Below are 19,176 nucleotides of genomic sequence, written 5' to 3' on the forward strand. Positions count from 1 at the left end.
TTGTGTTAAGTTTAAAAGCATTTTTGTATGTTGGTCTACAAGGAAAATCGAACGGTGTATAGTAGTTAAAAACCGAACGGTCACTAACAGTTGAAGAGCGAACAAAGCCAAACACAAGACAATCATTGGCCGAATGCAGTTGAAGACCGAACGACGTTGGAACACAGGTCGAACACAATTAAAGACTGAATGACGTCGAACACAAGTCGAACGATATTGTGTCTAACTAACGTTGTAGAAGAAAAATATTACGAGTTGGAAAGTATACAAGTATTGAGCCGAATGGTGGAGAGGATGACCGAGACCAAGCAGTTCGGACTAAGCAGTGAAGGGCATGACCGAGACCAAGCTATTTGGACTAAGCAGTGAAGGGCATGACCGAGACCATGTGAGGTATGACCGAGACGAGTAGTTTGCACAGAACGATGGAAGACAATAAGGAATCAAGTCGAACGTAGGAAAACTGTAAGGAACCACGTCGAACGTCAAAAGGTGACAAGGACTCGAGCCGAACGATGAAAGGCAGTAAAGAAAAGAACCGAACGACAAAAGGCGGTCAAGGCTCAAGCCGAACAGTATAAGGAGTTGAAGAACTGAAGCGGACTGGTTTGAAGAGTCAATATTCAAACTGTAACAAGTCTCGCAGATAATTGATTATCACTTACAATAATCGATTATCATTGGCAGTTGTAATATGTCGTTTCCGTTTCAGACCAGTAGGCTATATATACACTCTCTTTCAAATCCTTCAAAGGTAACTTTGTGATTTTGAGAATATAGTGCAATCTGAGGAAGTTCTCAAGTGCAAGTTTGTGCTCATTGTCAAGTCTTGTGAATAGGAGAAGCTCGTGTTTTGTGTGTCAAAGGTCGGAGCGGTTCTCTTCAAGTTGGCTGAGTAGTTCACTTCCGGTTCGTTTGTCAAAGGAATGTTCTTTTTGTTCTTATTTGTATTTTACCATATTATAAATCTGTGAACAATATTTTAGTGAAAAGGTTAATAATTATTTATAGTGATTAATGACTCGACGTAGAATCTTTTGATTCGAACCAAGATAAAAATCATTTGTGTGATTTTTCTACTCCATACACTCTTTATATTTTCTTCACATCAACTGTTTGATAATATCTTTGTAAGAAAATTAAAGGTATCATTTTAATTGACCGAACACGCTTATCCTTATTTTATTTCGCTACGCGACTCGACGGTACCGATTGCTGGTACCGACAGGGTGTTGGGTTTTCATGCAACAACCTAAGTATACCAACATGTATACTGGGTAGTTTCTGATATAACAAAGGTCGTATCAATGTGGATTTGGCAGAAAACACTATGTTTTAACTATATTGATCGTTTAATGTAAAGTAGAGATTATTGTGATGTATAGAAAACATATTTGATTTGTGAAAATAGTGTGACATATATTTGCACAACTATAGGTTTCATAGTTTAAAGAATGGTTTAATACCTCTTTTGGTCCCTCGAAAGGGGGCAAATGTTCAATTGAGTCCTACGTTTTTTAAAACGTTCAATGTGGTCCCAACTTGTGAAAAACGTGTGCAATTAAATCCTTTTTGGTAACGACGTTCATTTTTTAACGGGCCAGCTAATAGGGTGTACTGAAGATTAATACGTGGCTGTGTGAGGTTAATACGTGGCTATATTATTACAGATAACGTGGCAGTGGTGAATAAATCAAAGGTTTGGGTTTGGGTTCCTCCCAATTGGTCTTTGCGATAGGAATGGCTTGTTCCGAAGGGTGTTCGTCTGCTTCGAAAAGTTGGGGCAAAGGATCTTCTCGGTCATCCCATGGTTGTGGTGTGAGAGGATGTGGGATAATCCCTACTTGTTATTGTGGTGATATTGCTGTAACCAAAGTGGCGAGAACTACGAAGAATGCTGGGAGAAATTTTTGGGGTTGTCCACGTTACAAGGTTTGAAGTATACCCTTTTGAGTTAATTTTTTTTTTGAATTGATGCATTTGTTGATAGATTCCCTAACTTGGTGAATAACAGGGTGATGACAAATTTATGAACACCGAAAAATGGCGCCACAAACTTGTTTAACAATCGGCAAGTGTGACCGAATCGTATCAAGTAATAAAACTCGGTAAGACCAAGTATCGTTCTCCCAAAGGACTCACGACCTAGTTTAGCTATGTGATTTGTTGATTATTTAAGACTTAAGAACAAATTGATTGTAGGTTTCAATGCAAGAGACAGTAATTAAATATGTATGCATGAATTTGATTAATGGAGAAAAACAGAATACAAACACTTCAATGAATTAGATGGATGAGTATGTTGTTGGGGTTATCAATTTCATCTTATCCACTCTCATATATTTTTAGGAATTCATCATTCTTATCATCAATGCTAATGCCACTCTCTAAATCACCTTGCAAGAAGGCCTATCCTTAATTACGAGTTCATACAATTCCTAGCATTCCTAGTAATTAGTTCTTAAAGTGCAAGAGCTTAAAGGCAACCAATATGCTATTAGGAGAAATTCCCCGGATCTAGACTTCCCTCTATGTTTCCATATCGACAAAATCAATAATCATGGCAATGAATGAGTTAAACAAAGCAAGCAATAAGCAAAGAGGAAAAACCCTAGCTAAAGATGAAAGAAAGCATATATCTTAATATAAGACGTTAAAATAAATTCCATATATGAGAGTTTCACAAGACTACATTGATTCCCCAACAATAATACAAGGTTTAGTTCACCATATTCATGGTGAAACTAGATGAACAATAATGAATGAAAGAAAGATAGAACCCTAGAAAGAGGAGAAGGTAGCTTGAGCATCCAAGATCTTCCTTCAAGGGGTGGAAAAGAGAGTGTTTGCTTCGTCTCTGCCAAAGATACAAACCCTAGGACGTCCTAAAGCTTATATATTATTCTAAAATATACAGAAAATTAGGCCCAAGCCCAAAATAGTGTCGCTCAGCGGTAAGTGCGTGAGTTATTTTTCTCCCCTCAGCGGCCTTTTCACCCCTCAGCGGAGCCAACGTGACGGCCTGCGTGCCACTCAACGGTAAACTGCCGCTGAGCGGCAGTTGCGGCTTCTCCTTTTTCACTTTTTAATGTCTTTTCTGATTCCATCTCTATCCTTCTTCACTTCTTTCACCAAATTCACCTTAAAACCTGCATAAAAACACTGAAATCAAGCATAAACCTGTCCAGCTCTCTTATTTCTAAAAATATGACCAAAAGCATGATTTCAAGCTAGTTTCTAAGTGTTAAAGGTTGCTTTTAGTATCAATTTTAAGCATGAAAATAACAGTTTTTCAACTGTTATCACAACCCCAAACTTAGAACATTGCTTGTCCTCAAGCAAACAAGATGTAACTCAATCTTCTACCAATCCTTATAATGGTTCACTCATTCAAAAATCTTCTTTTCAAGATAAGTAAAGACTTCAATCAAACTCATGACAAAGATTTCAATCAAGACGTGCACATGCTTTGGTGTTTCACAAAGTCACTTAATATCCAACAAATGCTATTTTTCATGAATGATCAATCAACTAAACATGGATGTTCATGTGCTTAATGAATATTTCCTCACTAGGTAAAGTGTTTCACTCAAACACAAGTGTATAAGAGGTAATCACTCATTCACTCTACTATCACAATGTCACATGAATCGTCTTTGCCTTTCATTTAACCACATATCACTAATGGCACATATCACCAGTTTCTGCAAAAATAAGAAATTTAAGTAGAAGTTTTGACCAAAACATCATCAAACCACTTTCATTGATTACCACACATAAAACAAAGACATAAAGAAATCAATTCACTAATATACAGTACATAATACCCCCAGTTCATCTAACAAATAGTACATATTACACCACCATATGTAAGTTAACTATCTAATAAACCAATTCATCTAAGTATGTTTTCTTCTGACTTTGCATTTTGTTCGACAAGATGATTGGGGACTTGGTGGCTGTGATGGTTGAGGGGTCGGGGAACTTGGAGGTGGTTGTGATGGTTGTGTTGTTTCTGCTGGCTGGGGCTTTAAAGGGCAGTTATTCTTGTTGTGCCCCCTCTGATGACAAATACTACATTTTTTCCTATGCCCACCAACACGCATTTGAGTGTCATCCTTAGTTAGCTCCCATGCTTCCAACCTCCTTTTTTTCTTTGGCCTCCCAAGCATCTTCCTCATCACTAGTGGTAGTACATCATTGAAATTTGTGGTTTCCCATAGTAGGTGGCCATTGAGTGGAAAAATTATGGACGCATACACCTCTTCATAAGTGGATCTTGTGAACAAAGTAGGGATAAAATTCTCTGGATCAACGTTGGAGTACTTCATTGCTGCAATTGCATGACAACATGGGATGGCACTGATCATTCACTTTCTACAGCTACACTCCTTTGTGTCCAGGTCCAGTGTGAACTTGTTCCCAACTGATGAAGTATGCCTAACCTCAAAAATATTTCGTGTAGACCAACTGAAATAAATGAAGCACATCAACAATGTAGATAAATAACATGTATATAAAATAAATTGATAATATTACCTTGGCACCCAAAATCTTGACAGATTACATTCCTTCTGAAGTCTCTTCTTTATCTTTGGGCATATGGTGAAGTCCATAGATGCCACCTTGGTTCTATTGGTGGCCCACCTTGGTCCATCCTCCCAAACATCTTCATTCTCAACATCCACTGCATCATCATTCTCAACCTCCACTACACCCTCCACTACGTCCCCAATTCCTTCATCACCACCCTCAACATGTGCTTCTCCTCCAACGCCACTACCCTCACCACTCTCTGCAGGACCTTCACATAGGTACAAAATCTCATTCTCATCATTTTCTACAATAGCTGGTTCGTCCACCCCATGCACAACGTAAAGGTTCACTTTCGCCAAATAATTAGTCACCTTCATCATGTTTATAGCTCCTTTATCATCATCAAGCTTATGTAAAACATCTTGGATATTGTAATATAATTCTTTTACTTCCATGTAACCCAGATCTTTAAGTGAACCTAATACTCCAAAATAATACCATTTATCGGGATCTACGTCCCAATAAACTATCTCCCCGCCCATATACTTAAAGGGGACTTCTTTGATCAAGATCCCACCGTGATGGACCACAACCTGAAACATGTCATCACACATCCCTACCCGAACCCTGCAAATGCAAACGAGGACACCAATTTAAGTTAAACTAATATCTATGGGACCACTATCAACCATCAGAAGAAGACAATTTTTCACCCCTATTTAAACCCCCTATAAAGCGACAACAGTGATAACATATACAACAACTACATTTCATAAAATTATCAAACATAAACCCTAACCTGATTTGCGGTTTCCAATTCGCTTTGCAGATTTCAGCTTCAACAACACCCTTATTTCAAGACACTTCCTCCACAATGATAAATCCGAAATCGTAATTTCTCTGCAACCCAAACCCTAACCTCTGATTTATTCACCACATTATCTATAATAATATAGCCACGTATTAACCTCATACAGCCACGTATTAACCTCACACAGGCACGTATTAATCTTCAGTACACCTTGTTAGCTGGCCCGTTAAAAAATGAACGCTGTTACCAAAAAGGATTTAATTGCACACATTTTTCACAAGTTGGGACCACATTGAACGTTTTAAAAAATGTAGGACTTAATTGAACATTTGTCCCCTTTCGAGGAACCAAAAGAGGTATTAAACCTTTAAAGAATCAAAGTCTATATATATACCAATAATTTCAAAAATATCACTAGTGGCATTTTTGAAATATTTGCATAACTATAGACTTTAGTTCTTCAAATAATGAAGCCTATTTGTCTACTATGGTTAAAATTACATTCCTACCAAAACTTTCCCATTTGCGTTATTGCACCACTTCTCCACTACAAGAGTCATTCTACTCCCTTCCTCATCATCAAACAAGAATCATGCTACCACTTTCATTGTCACTCCTCTATAATTCTTCCTTTCCTTCCTCGTAGCCAACACAAAATGTGTCGTCGCGTCATCACTACGAGCCTCCTTTTCCTTCCCATTAAAACGGTTAGAGTTCGTTCTCTTGTCTTTCAAATTTTTGTGTTTCATAATAATTTCTTTCTAATCAAGTATGTTTTTTAATGTCTTTTGTTCAATGTGTAGAAGGAAAGATGGTAGTGAATCTATTTAACCCGTGGTTTTAGAATAAAAAATATATAAGAACGAACAATAATTTTCTTAAAAAATATATAAGAATAGATTTGGTTAAAAAAACAAAACATAAAATAAAAAATCGACTTTGTTTATAAATCAAAATCTAAAATCTTAATTATTTTTCTCATCTAAATATATTTTAATTAAATAACTAAAATATAATTTCTAAAAGAATGGGTGCAAAATTCTTAGCTAGTGAGATAAGATATAAAGTTGATGAAGTCAATGAGACTACAAAACAACACATATTTTGCGGGACTTGTTTCCTTTTCTGTATTCAAATTTTGAAACACTTCCGGCTTCACGTTTAGACAAGAAATATATATTGGTTTCTATTTTACCAAAAAAATATCATCCTATTGAATACAAAAAAGGTAATCTCTCAATAATTTGGTGGTACAGAATTTTCAAGCATTTTCTTCTTACTCAAAACTTCTACATCCCAATAATTGAAAATTTGAAAACAATCATTACACTGTATTTTAAAAATACATAATAATTTGATGTAGTGTTAACTAGAACTTTCAAACGGATTGGCTTAGTTTGGTTTAGTGAACAATTAAAAAATTTGTATTAGGTTACTCTGACTGTTTTTTAGAAGACCATAATTTTTTTAACTCGATATTCTTGGGTCAATATTTTGATCCATTCTAAAAAATTAAAAATTAAATTAAATTAAAAGATAATTAGAATAAAAATTTAAAATTTAAAAGTTAATTAATGTTATTGAATTAAAATTTAATTTCAAGTATAATAATATAATATCAGTAAATATAAATTATAACAGATATATACTTTTAAAAAATAATATTATTTTATTTATTCTTAAATATGATTTATTAATTTATAAAAAGGTTCCACCAATACATCAATAGGCGGTTAACCTAAATTTAGTTAATTCAAAAAGAAATATGTAAATTAAATATAAAAAAATTATTCAATTTAATCATTGTTTTTTTTACCTCATTTATTTTTGTAGGTTTTTCGGATAGACTTAGTGTTAACATAACTAACTATGTTAACTTAGGATAATAAAATTTACTTAAATCACGACATTATACAAGCTGGTTTTAATATATATATATATATATATATATATATATATATATATATATATATATATATATATATATATATATATATATATATATATATATATATATTCTCATACTTTTATTTGAAGTGTACCTTAAGTAGAAAATTGTTACGTCAAAAAAGTGATAATGATTAAACAAATATTAAAAATAAGTGGAACTGATGCATGCATACAGCCCATAGATTGTTTCTTCCTAACAAATCTTTTAAAGGATATATAAGGATTGTTTCTCATTATCAAATTGTATAGTTGAGCTTAAAGAATCTTCTCTAGAAGAATTTAGGATATGATACTAGAATATTCTTTCACCAACTACACAACATAATCATTGTCTTTATCCATACAATCGAAAAAACGTTTTTGCTGCTGACTAAACTTAATATAACAGCAAGGGAAAAGCAACATTATAACACCACAACAATGTTTTTTGCACGTGAATCAACTCTTCCATTAGGACTGTGAAAAACGGAATACAAAGTTGAATATAAAATCAGATAAGATAAACAGATAATATTAGATAAACAAAATTAAGTAAAATAAATAATTGTAATCAAATTTAAATATTATTGAAATTTTGATTCTATAAAAATTTATATTTTAATATTATAAATTTGTAAATATATTTTAAATTTTAAATTATCTTTTTAATATGATATTATTTTGTTAAAATTTAATAATAACTTATATAATATCGTAGTTTATTATAATAAATATTATTAAAAGTATACATATCATTTTTTAAGTAAAAAATTCATTATATTTATTTAAATATAATAATTTATTTTAATAAAAAAATAATTTAATATAAATTTGTAATAAAAAAATGTAATCAAATTAGCCAACCATTCAAATAAGTGAATGTGATTAATCTGAGAAATTAAATTGTTAGATATAAATTTTATTATATTAAATTCAAATTATATTGAATTTATGAGGCCTGATAGAAATTCGCTTACCTCATAATAAAATTAGGCTTTTGATGTCTCGCGTTCAGCGTTGTAATAAAAAAAATCAATCTAAGAAAATGACAGGAATCATTTTTGTAAATATATATTGGATTTTAACGTTGGAATTTATAATTTTTGCCGTCATATGATCATTAAATGTTGAAAAAATTTGATGAAAATGTTTGACCTATAAGGTGAAAATGTATCCACATATGATATAGAATCCCTAATTTCATACCTCAAAAAGCTATAAGATATATGTTAGTGAATTATTAAGCGAAACCATTTTCTATGCACAAAACTTTCTGGAACGAAGCTTTTAGCGATCAGCTTATGTAATATTTCTTTCACTTTACACAAATACACGTTGATTAACTACTTTAATAATGATTTTCTTTCGTTTTGACCAATTGGTTTCATGCACATGTATTCTTTGGAGTATAGGCGCATTCTCTTTTGTCCCTTAGTGGCGGCAACAAACCCATTTTTAAGAAGGTTAGTTTCATTTTGGGTTTTTGATGAACATTTGTTTTTGTTTTCGTTTTTTATGAACTATAATTTGGTTGATATTGTTGATATTTTGAACTTGTTTGTATACATCTAAACTTAGGATAAAACTGAGAGTATATTCAAATGAACTTCAAATGACCTGAAAATTTATTCAAAGCACCAAAAAAAAATTATGAGAAATCCCCACAAAAAGTTTAAATATGTGAAATATTTTTGCAAAGTTGAAAAACACAAAAAACAAAATTGACGAAAAATAGAAAATGGACTTTTTTTGAAAATATAGAAGGAACAACCTACTATGAGGGCTACCACGTGATTGAAAATATTTTTCTATTCGGAATAGATATATAACACTGTCAAATCTGCCAATTGAAGTAAAAGTTATGATAGTTTAAAGATATGCAACAACTTACTTTTGAAATAATTTGGTTAAACCCCTGCGGAAGTCCCCATTTATGTGGGGGGTTTTCCACTTAAATGCATGTCTTATAAGTTTTGTCAATTTAGTCTTTTATATTGAAAAATTGACTCAATTGGGTCCCTGCGGTTAAATTGACTTAACGGGGTTAAATTTTTTATGACCTAGCACGGTGACATGGTAAGTTTTTTATACGTGGCACATTCAAGCAGGTTATGTGGAATGTATAATTAAAAAATAAAAAAATAAAGTTTCTGATAATTGAAACCCAAATTAGGGTTCATCATCTTCAACCTCCCTTCATCATCTTCAACTTTAGTGATTGATGCTCAGGGTTCATCACCAAATTAGGGTTTATTAAAATCAAATTGGGTTCGAGATTAAGGACGCAACAAATCACAGATTCATAGAGTTCGAGATTGGAGTGGAGTCCAATGTCTCTCAGGGCCTCTCCTTCAAGATTGATGGTTTTCTCATGTTTATGTTTGCACGAGAGAGATGAACTCGCAATGGGTTTCTGTTTCAGTGTTTTGTGATTTCTCTGGGTTTGTAGGTTGATGAATTTGTGAAGAAGGAGACTTGCAGAGATGAAGGATGCGTTGGTTCTTACAATTGTTCGAGGAAGAAGAAATGAAGGCGTTAGAGCTCTCACGGTGGCACAAGTGTTGGAACAATCGGTACCGTTATAGAGTCGCGCAGCGGAATAAAATATTCGGAAAGCGTGTTACGGTCACAAATCAAGTTTAATGGTCCGTTTTAGAAAAACAATTTTCTTAGAGAAAATTTATCAAACAGTTGATATGCGTAAAAGATAAAGAGTGTAGGGAATAGAAAATCACACAAGCAATTTTTATCCTGGTTCGATTCAAAAGAATCTACGTCCAGTCGTTAATCACTATAAATAGTGATTAACCTTTTTCACTAAAAAGTTATTTAACAGATTACAAGAAATAGTGAATAAAGCAGATAAATAAACCTTCCTTCGACGAACGAACCGGAAGAAGAACACTCTGCCAACTCGAAGAGAACCGCTCCGACTATCGACAAACGAAACACGAGCTTCTCCTATTCACGAGACCAGGCAGAGCACCTTGCTAACTCGAAGAGAGCTTGCTCCGACTATCGACACACGACACGCGAGCCTCTCCTGTTCACGAGACCAAGCAAGGGAACTTGAACTATAGCTTCTGAGAACTTCCTCTGACAAACAGTATTCTGCAAGAGCTTCTGTTCAACAACGTTACCTTCTGATTTCTCCAAATCAAAATATATAGCCAAGTACACTGAATGCCAAAGGACAGTTCCCAACTGCCATGAATAATCGATTATTGTAAGTGATAATCGATTATTCAAGTCCGTTACAGGTTTTCAAAGATGTGATAATCGATTATATGAAGTGATAATCGATTATTCAAGTATGACTTGTGATAATCGATTATTGCTTAATCATAATCGATTATTGCAGGTTAAAAATGCAAGTTTTACAAGGTTTACAAGAATTTCCTACTACATTTAATTTCTACAACTTGCTTTTAACTAATTCTAATATCTTCTTCAACTAAAACTTCTTGTAGCATCATCAAAACAAATTTCTTCAAGATTTACCAATACTCCTTATTGGTAACAACAAGGAGTTTGCGATTCTGGGTTTTGCGCGACTAGGATTTAACACGATTTAGGGTTATGCGTTGATGGAGATGAAGTAGTGTTGCAACGTCGCTTGCGATTAGGAAACAATGGTGGAAGGAGATGGAGGCGCTGTGGCAGTCCGAGGATGGCGCAAATCACGACCATGAATTTGGGCTCTTTCAATACCCAAAATATAGTCCGAATTACCCAGCTATTTAAATAGAAAATATGGAGCTCAAATTTTTAGTAATCTTCTAAATGAGTTGTGGATGAGATGACAATGATGATAGTATCTCTAGATAAACAATGAGCTTCATTTTTGTTCTATCAAACCACTGCCTGGGTGCCTGGGTGTTTGTTCTAGGCTATAAAGGGTCCTGTTCCATTTACAAACAAAAGATTTCTCTTCAACTTCAAATTGTCGGGTTTGCACCATATTTACTGTGTCATTCAAGAAGTCATTAAGAAAAAGATGATTCACATTCAAATGAAATAATTCCCAATTACTAGTGAGGGCCAGAGTGATGGTGAGTCTAATAGTAATAGGTTTAACAGGAGAATTCTCACAAAAATCAACACCGATTGAAGTTGAAAAAGCAACATTTTATATTCCCAATCTTCATATGGGAGAACAAGAATTTCAAGGAAGATTAGGATATAACATTAGAATCAATGGCTAAGATACCATCTTAGAGAAATTGAAGACGTGGCAGGAGTGATGTGGCAAAACCTGACCACGTCACCATCCCAGCTCATTAAAAAGTTAACTCCGTTAAGTCAATTTAACGGCAGGGGCAATTTTTCATTTTTAAGAACTAAATTGGCGAAACCAATAAGACGGGGATCTAATGGGAAAACCTCACATAAACATGGACTTCCGAAGGGGTTTAACCAAATAAATTTTAAACTTAAGACGAACCCGAGGTAAGGGCTTCTAGTGTTTTTTCCTTGAAATAAGAGTTCCAAAGAGTGTCCAAAAAACTTTTCCACCAAAAATAATAATTATTCAGTATACACTATAACACCATTCACTATTACTTATGACACTACTACTAACATACATAGTAAGGATTGACAAAATGACAATTCTTTCGTCATTCCATTTTTTGTTTTTTAGGTTTTTATTTGTGATAACTTTAGTTTATATTAGTTCATACAAATTTGAAAATGAGTTCTGAATATATGAAATGCCAAAATTAATCTACATTTGCTAGTTTTCTACTTTTCAAGTTTGGTAAGACTCTAAAAATTATTCATTTACAAAGGAGAAGAACGTCCGAAAATGCATTTTTGAACCTCATTTGATACATTTCACATTGAAAATGACTATTTTCATACGTTGATTGACATCGTCATTGGCCATTTCAAACGTCAATTAACATTAGAATAATCATTTTTCAACGTCAATCAACGTCTGAAAATGCTCATTTCTTAGGTCAATTAACATCTAAAAATAGTCATTTTTTACGTTAATCAACATCTTCCACTATAACATCGATATTTTTACAAACGTTAGAAAAAAAATAACATACGTGAAAATTCTTTTTTTTTTCTTTACAAGTACTCTTATATTGCATTATATACAAAGAATTCCCAAATTTATTAAGAACTAAACATGGTTTTAGATTCTCAATAAATTTATTTTTAGTCATTTAAATTTAAATTGATCTTTTATAAATTAAAAATAATATATTTTAGTCTCTTTATTCAAATATATTATATCTAAAACACTATGAAATACTTATATGTACTCATAATTTTATGATAGAAATAAGAAATTAAAATAGTTATATCGAATATTTGTAATTGATAATCATCTAAATCAAAATTCAATGGTGTTTATGATAAAAAGGACTATAGAAGATATTTTTTAAGTTATATAAATTGGAATGATTAATTTTAAATTTAAAAGACTATAGAAAGGTGTTAAATTAAAATATATATATATATATATATATATATATATATATATATATATATAATATTTAAACTATTTATTAGTTAGTGATTCTTCTTTTTAATATTTTAGGTAGGCTATTTGGTTTAGCAGAGACATTTAGACACATTTAAAGTCTAATAAATAATTTTAGTCAGCAGAAGATGATGTTCATATTGATAGGTTTTTATGAATAATTCATTGTTTTGAAAAGGAATCACTGCACAATTATGCTATTAGAGAACTGTAAGTCACCATCTATTGTTTTTGGTCAAAGATTTGACATACATATCCAAAAGTTGAAGCTTCATTTCAACTTCTTCCAATTGACTCTTGCTTGTGTAATATATCAAGCTATTTTTAGAGAGATTTCATTACCAATTAATTGCTTTCATTTAAGAATGTATCTAACTCAATTTGTATGATGGAACGATTTTGAACCTTGTTTTTACACAAGAAATAAATTTTGAACAAATTTACCAAAAAACAAATCGTTTTGACCTTATAAAATGTTGAAAAATCTTTATTCATAAAGTTTGAATTTAATTATCTTTCAAATATTTTTTTTACCTTGCAATAATATCTTTTGTCCTAAAAGTGTCCCAATAGATTGACACATCAGAAGATGTTTTAACATATTAAAACATTTTCATCTTCTGGTCAGATTCTCTGTTTTCTGTGTCTCATCCACTTGAACTCCACCATTCTTGTTATTCACTAAACAACATTTTTTAAGTCACATGGGTTGGTTTAACCCTCGTGTCAACTACACCAATTGCATTGCTCAATTATTGAGAACACAAGACAAATCAATGAAAAGTATGTTTTTGCAATTGCAGCTTCTGAAAAGCACTTCCAATAAACTAATCAAGATTCTCAAAGAAAGAAACAAATCATCCTATGAAGATGCCAAATTCAACCAATAACCAAGGCTTACGCCACAATCCATAAGTATCTCTCTCACAAATCAATTTTGCGTTGAGATTGATCAATAAGACAGAGACAACAACATCAAACAAAGCCTTAACCTTAACCTTAGAGAAAGAATGAAAAACAAAATTGGCTACAACAAAAATCTTGTAAAATATGTACATCTTTTATTACAGCTAGAAGCCAATATGCACTATCTACAATCACTGATTTGCTGACCCATGATGAAATCTTTTAGCTTTTTTTTTTCTGTTCTTCTTCTGCTAAATATCATGTATTGACAGAATGTAGATGCAGCAATTTTCAAGGCTTTTTTCTGTGTTGTTCTTCGATCAGAATTCGAATTTTATCTCAGTAATGCAGACAATGTTAACTTTTTGTTAAAGTCAACATAAGCAACTCAGATAAAATTCTAATTCTGATAAAAAAAAGTAAGATGAAGAAAAAATATCAGAACATCAGAAACTGCATCTAAATGCTGTTCATTCTCATCTTACAATGGATGCAACTGTGTGAGCCCAGAACCTAAGATTATCTTTCATGTCAATTTCATTACCCCTAGCTGGTACCCTCCAATTCAGCAAAGGATTTTTCATCTCCCTTTGATCCAAAACATCCCAAGCCTCAGACAAATAAGGCATGTTGTCAGAAACCACACTTTCATCATCACCTTGCCCTTCATCTTCATCTCTTCCTAACCTTTGCAAGCCAGGTATCAGAGAAACAAGTTTTGAATCCTTGTCCTCTTCAGAAAACACAAACCCCAAATCCATAAACCCTTTTAGCTCCTTAAACTCAAGCTCAGATAGGCTCCTGCTGGTTCTCTCTCTCCTGAGCCTTCTTCCATGACCAAACCCCTTTTGTTTTCTCTTAAAGTTTACACCTTCCTTTTCATGGCTTCCACTAGAGAATTCCATGATTTCCCTCTCAGAAGGGATTGTCCTCAGCCTTCTGAGGGTAAGCACAGAATTTGGTGAAGGAGAATCACACAAAATACTTGATGAGGAGTCCAAGTTTTGATCACTGTAGGATCTAACTTCAAGGGTTGGAGTTGGAACCAGTGAAAGCTTTGCATCAGGAGGAAGCACCTCCTCCACCTTGTTGCTGTGAGAGATTGAAGGGGTTTTGTTGGAGAGAATCGAAGCCTCGAACCAGAAGGAATCAAACAATCTCAGAACTTGTTCTGCAGCAGCCATTGTTACTGTGTCACAAATTGAATGGCTTAAATTGAAATTAGATTCTGCAGCGATATGCTGAGAAGGTTGGAGATAAGAAGAAAACGTGTCCATGTTATGTGGTTCCGATATATTTATATTCAAAGTGGTATTTCTTAATTGCCACTGCCTCTATCTATTCCTTTGTTTTATTCTCATTTTATTCGAATATGCAGTTTGGGAAATTTCATGAAACTTTCCCCTTATGCTTGTCTGGTTCTAAGAAAAGGGTCAAATTAATATATCACATTGTGATTGTGAAAAGCATTTGCCAATTAACTATTTTTTTTTAACTGATATGGCTGAAATTTTTAATTTGAAATTATGTTAGAAGTTTCTAGTGAAAGATATTAATTAGGAGTTCGATCTGTTTGAATTGTTTGAGTGCCAGTTAAGATGATGGTGAAGAAACTTTTGATATTTAATATAATAAATAAATGATATAATTTCTTTTACACAGAAAATAAATTATCAAATAAATGTGGTTAACTTTCTTCTGTGGATTTATTAATTAAAATGAGATGGTTGTTCTAAACTTTTTTTTTTATGTGCCAGAAGGTAAAAACAGTGAAAGTTACCCTTACAAGGACGAGAAGAAGACATATATAATAAATTTTTATCTCGTATAAAAATGGAAATTGAATATATGTTACAAGTACGGAAGAAAATAAAATCTTTTTGAAATCTTTAATTACATAAAGAAAGATAAAATAGAAAATCTTCCTTATTTTATTAAGGAAGCAAAATGAATAGAATTTATTAATTTATAGGAAACATCCTTCAAAGATAAATTAAAAGAAATGAAAGGAGAAGTATTTTAAAAAGTAAATGTAAAGTATTTACCTAGTATTGTAATTAATAAAGTTATACGAGTTTTTTTTTTTATAAAATTCGACTTTACAAAATTATAAAAAATTAAATGTAAAATATAAACATAATTATCTATTAAAAACAAATTATTAGAATTATGATATAACCCACGTATATTGTAAAATATTATAAATTTTTCTAAATTTAATTTCTCACTTTTTCTCGTTAATGAAAAACTTTTTCTTGCTTTTAAATCATTTTCAGAAAAAAAAAAAGGTTATAGAAACTGCCATGAGCACTGATTAATAAACCAAGTTATTGAATGAGTACTACAAAATTATTCAATCAGTAAATATAACTTGGTTTATATTTTAGCCCAATAAAGAACAAAAATAGTATATAGAACTTGATGTAAGATAATATTTTATTATGATAATTAATAATTATAATAATAGTAGAGTTAGATATTTTTAATCAAAGGAAAAAATATAAAATTTAAATTAAAAATTTTATAGTGTATTAATCTTTTTATTTTTATTTCTAATGTTAGTACGTTTCTTTCCATTTACTGAATTTGTATTAATATTAGATATGTGCTTTTTTTTATCTAATTTTATTTTTTGATAATTTTTAATTTATGAGTTTTGAGAATATATATATATATATATATATATATATATATATTAATGAGAAAATAAAAATTTTACTTCAATTTAATTACAAAATTATTAACTAGGTTAGTATAAAATATATAGCAGTAAAATAAAAATTGTAAAAGGTTGTAATAGGTTTCTTGTGGATTTACTTAACTGATAAAATCTAAATGGTCTAAAAAATTTAAACTTATTTATTTTAAAGTTTAATATTTCCTGTATTCTCTGAAAAATGTAGATGTAAAGAGAAAATCGAACGTAACCTGAACCTCGACATGTTGTCATTCTTACCTTTTATAAATATTTATGCATATATTTTAAAAAATTAAACTAAATGATAAAAAATAACATAAAAATAAACAAAAAAAAGGTTTGATATATTTTTTTTGGATTTATTAAAACTTTTATTTGTTGATTGAATTTAACTTTTCTAAATATCTAAAATTGACAAGTCTTGTTTATTGTTTAACTTTAGTACAGAGAAATACAATTGGTAATCGCTATTAAAGTAAAAATAGGTCAAACTAGGTACTTACGATTCAACCTAAAACATGTTCCATCTACGCATTCATAAAAGCTATTTGATTAAAATGGTGATGTTTAATTGGACTATTCTAATTAACCGATTTAAGTAAATATAAATAGTATTTTTATAAGTATTAGTATAATATTATCTTTTATGATAATTAAATTTAATACAAAGATATTGTAACATCCCATAAATACAGTAATAAACTATACAAATAGAATATTCACATTGATTAATATATCAATTCAGTCTTACACTAAAGAAATAAAGCACGCTCGTGGCCGAACGACCTTACATAAACTAATACAAATATCTAAAGATGTTCAATAAACATAAATGACCGAATGGTTTACAACGCATAAATACTGGACGGTCAAATTAAGCAAAAGGGGAGAGTGGTTGTTCAAAAGCAACATACAAAACTAACTACGCTAAACATTTACCCGAATGAACTACTGTTCGGCCTTCACTTCTATATCGACGAGGTTTTCTTCCTCTAAGATTCCTCCTTCAAGCGTCTCCTCAAGCAATGCCTCTCCATCTGCTCACATCCACACGGATGATCATTGCAAAGACAAGGACGGACGTACAAAACAGGACAACACAAGGAAAACGCAGGGTAAGCTTATTTAATTTAATTCAAGTAATAACAGGCATTTCTCAACATATCAAATATTCCAATATACAAATCAATCAATTTCTGAGTTCAATAAATTCCTGATACTAGACTGACTGTTCGGACTGTATGAATTCTGTGTAGCTACGACGTTCGTGCACCCAGGTGGTGTAGTAACTGGAATTTATCATCAGCTGCCACCCGAGGTTAGTCCCTTCCATCCAAAGTACCCCTAAGGACTAGGACCTCCTGCCGTTCCCACACATGACATACTCCCCTCTACGTGAGGACGAGCACTCACGGAACATCAGGATGAATCGCCAGCTAAGCTTTGTCCACATTCATACTTTACAAATTCCAACTTTCATCCAAGAGTCGTTCCTCCCTGGAACGCTCGTTCAAAATCCACAACCATCATTTCATCTCATATACTGTTCATTCTTTATAATTTTTCACTTTAATATCATTTTCATCTTCCTTTCCAATTACATAAAATGACGAGCGTTCAGCCCTCTTCATAACGAGGACGAACGTTAAAAAACAAGACCGAGAAATCCTCGTTTCAGAACAGAATAAAACCGACACATAATATTTGACGAACGTCATTTACCACTCGAATCAGTTGAATGAACTGACTCTAGGAAGATCCGATCAATACTCAAAGAATAATTTAAGTAGGAAGGCTCTAGGCCGAATCCAAATAGATAAAGACACCTCAAGACGATTAAATGACCATATCGAGAACAATTCAATTATAAAAACCGACTGCCAGTCAATGACCGAACGCAGTACACGGATTTACTGAAATTTGGACGAACGCTATTTCCACCCGTTTGGTAATTAAGTACGAGGACGAGCGTTCGGTATAGGACCGAGCGTCACTCATAACGAACGCTTTGGGTCGAGACCCATCACTGATTCGAACTGATAATAGAAATAGAAATTAATATAATATGAGATGGTGAAGTTAGGTTTTTAAGAATGACTAAGTGTCCGAATGTATATTTACAAGCTTCTCATTTTCTCACATAACACTCAGGGCATCTACGTTTGGCCGAACGCTCAAACGTAGCACTCTTACAAGAGGGCGTTCGTCCTCAACTAGAATTCTTTCCAAATGAAAGAATTCAATTCAAAGAAGTTTACTAACAGCACCGAACGGTCAAAGACCGTTCAATGACGAACGTTCATTATCATAGGGAATTTATATTCAAAGTTTCTTTAACATTAAACTCATTTCTCAGCATAAAGTTTCATATTTTCAAATACTCATATCATATTACATTTTATATTTCTCATGTATCAGCTCATAATCATAATCATATACCAAAATCAAATATCATAAATTCATGCTTCATACAACTCACAGAACGTCCATACAGCATACTACAAACATACGAATTAAATTGAATAAGCTCCCCTTACCTGGATCAGTGAGTGAACGAACGTACTAAAACACTCTTTGTCTGACTGAGTTCACTTTCTACCCTTACGTTCCACTCCCCTTTAAACTAATTTCAAACATTCAATAAACCAACAGAGACTCAGACAGGATAACAGCATGCAACCGAAGCTGGGTTTGCATGTATCAGAAAAACGAACGGATAGGCATAAGGAAACTTACCAGTTTCAGAACTCAGATTTGTTGGGCTCAAAGTGAAGCTTGAGACGCCGGGAATGCTTCCAC

General features: G+C 32.3%; 1 protein-coding gene across 1 annotated transcript; it reads right to left on the minus strand.

Annotated features, from left to right (window-relative positions):
- Positions 1-13,622: 13,622 nt before the first annotated feature.
- Positions 13,623-15,124, minus strand: LOC124835399 (uncharacterized). Its single transcript, XM_047310319.2, has one exon. It carries the CDS (start codon positions 14,954-14,956, stop codon positions 14,156-14,158), a length of 801 nt encoding a protein of 266 aa, XP_047166275.2. The 5' UTR covers positions 14,957-15,124; the 3' UTR covers positions 13,623-14,155.
- Between the last annotated feature and the right edge of the window lie 4,052 nt (positions 15,125-19,176).

Source organism: Vigna umbellata, chromosome 6 (genome assembly GCF_029865625.1).
Source record: "Vigna umbellata cultivar VRB3 chromosome 6, Vumbellata_1.0, whole genome shotgun sequence".
NCBI classification, from domain to species: domain Eukaryota; kingdom Viridiplantae; phylum Streptophyta; class Magnoliopsida; order Fabales; family Fabaceae; genus Vigna; species Vigna umbellata.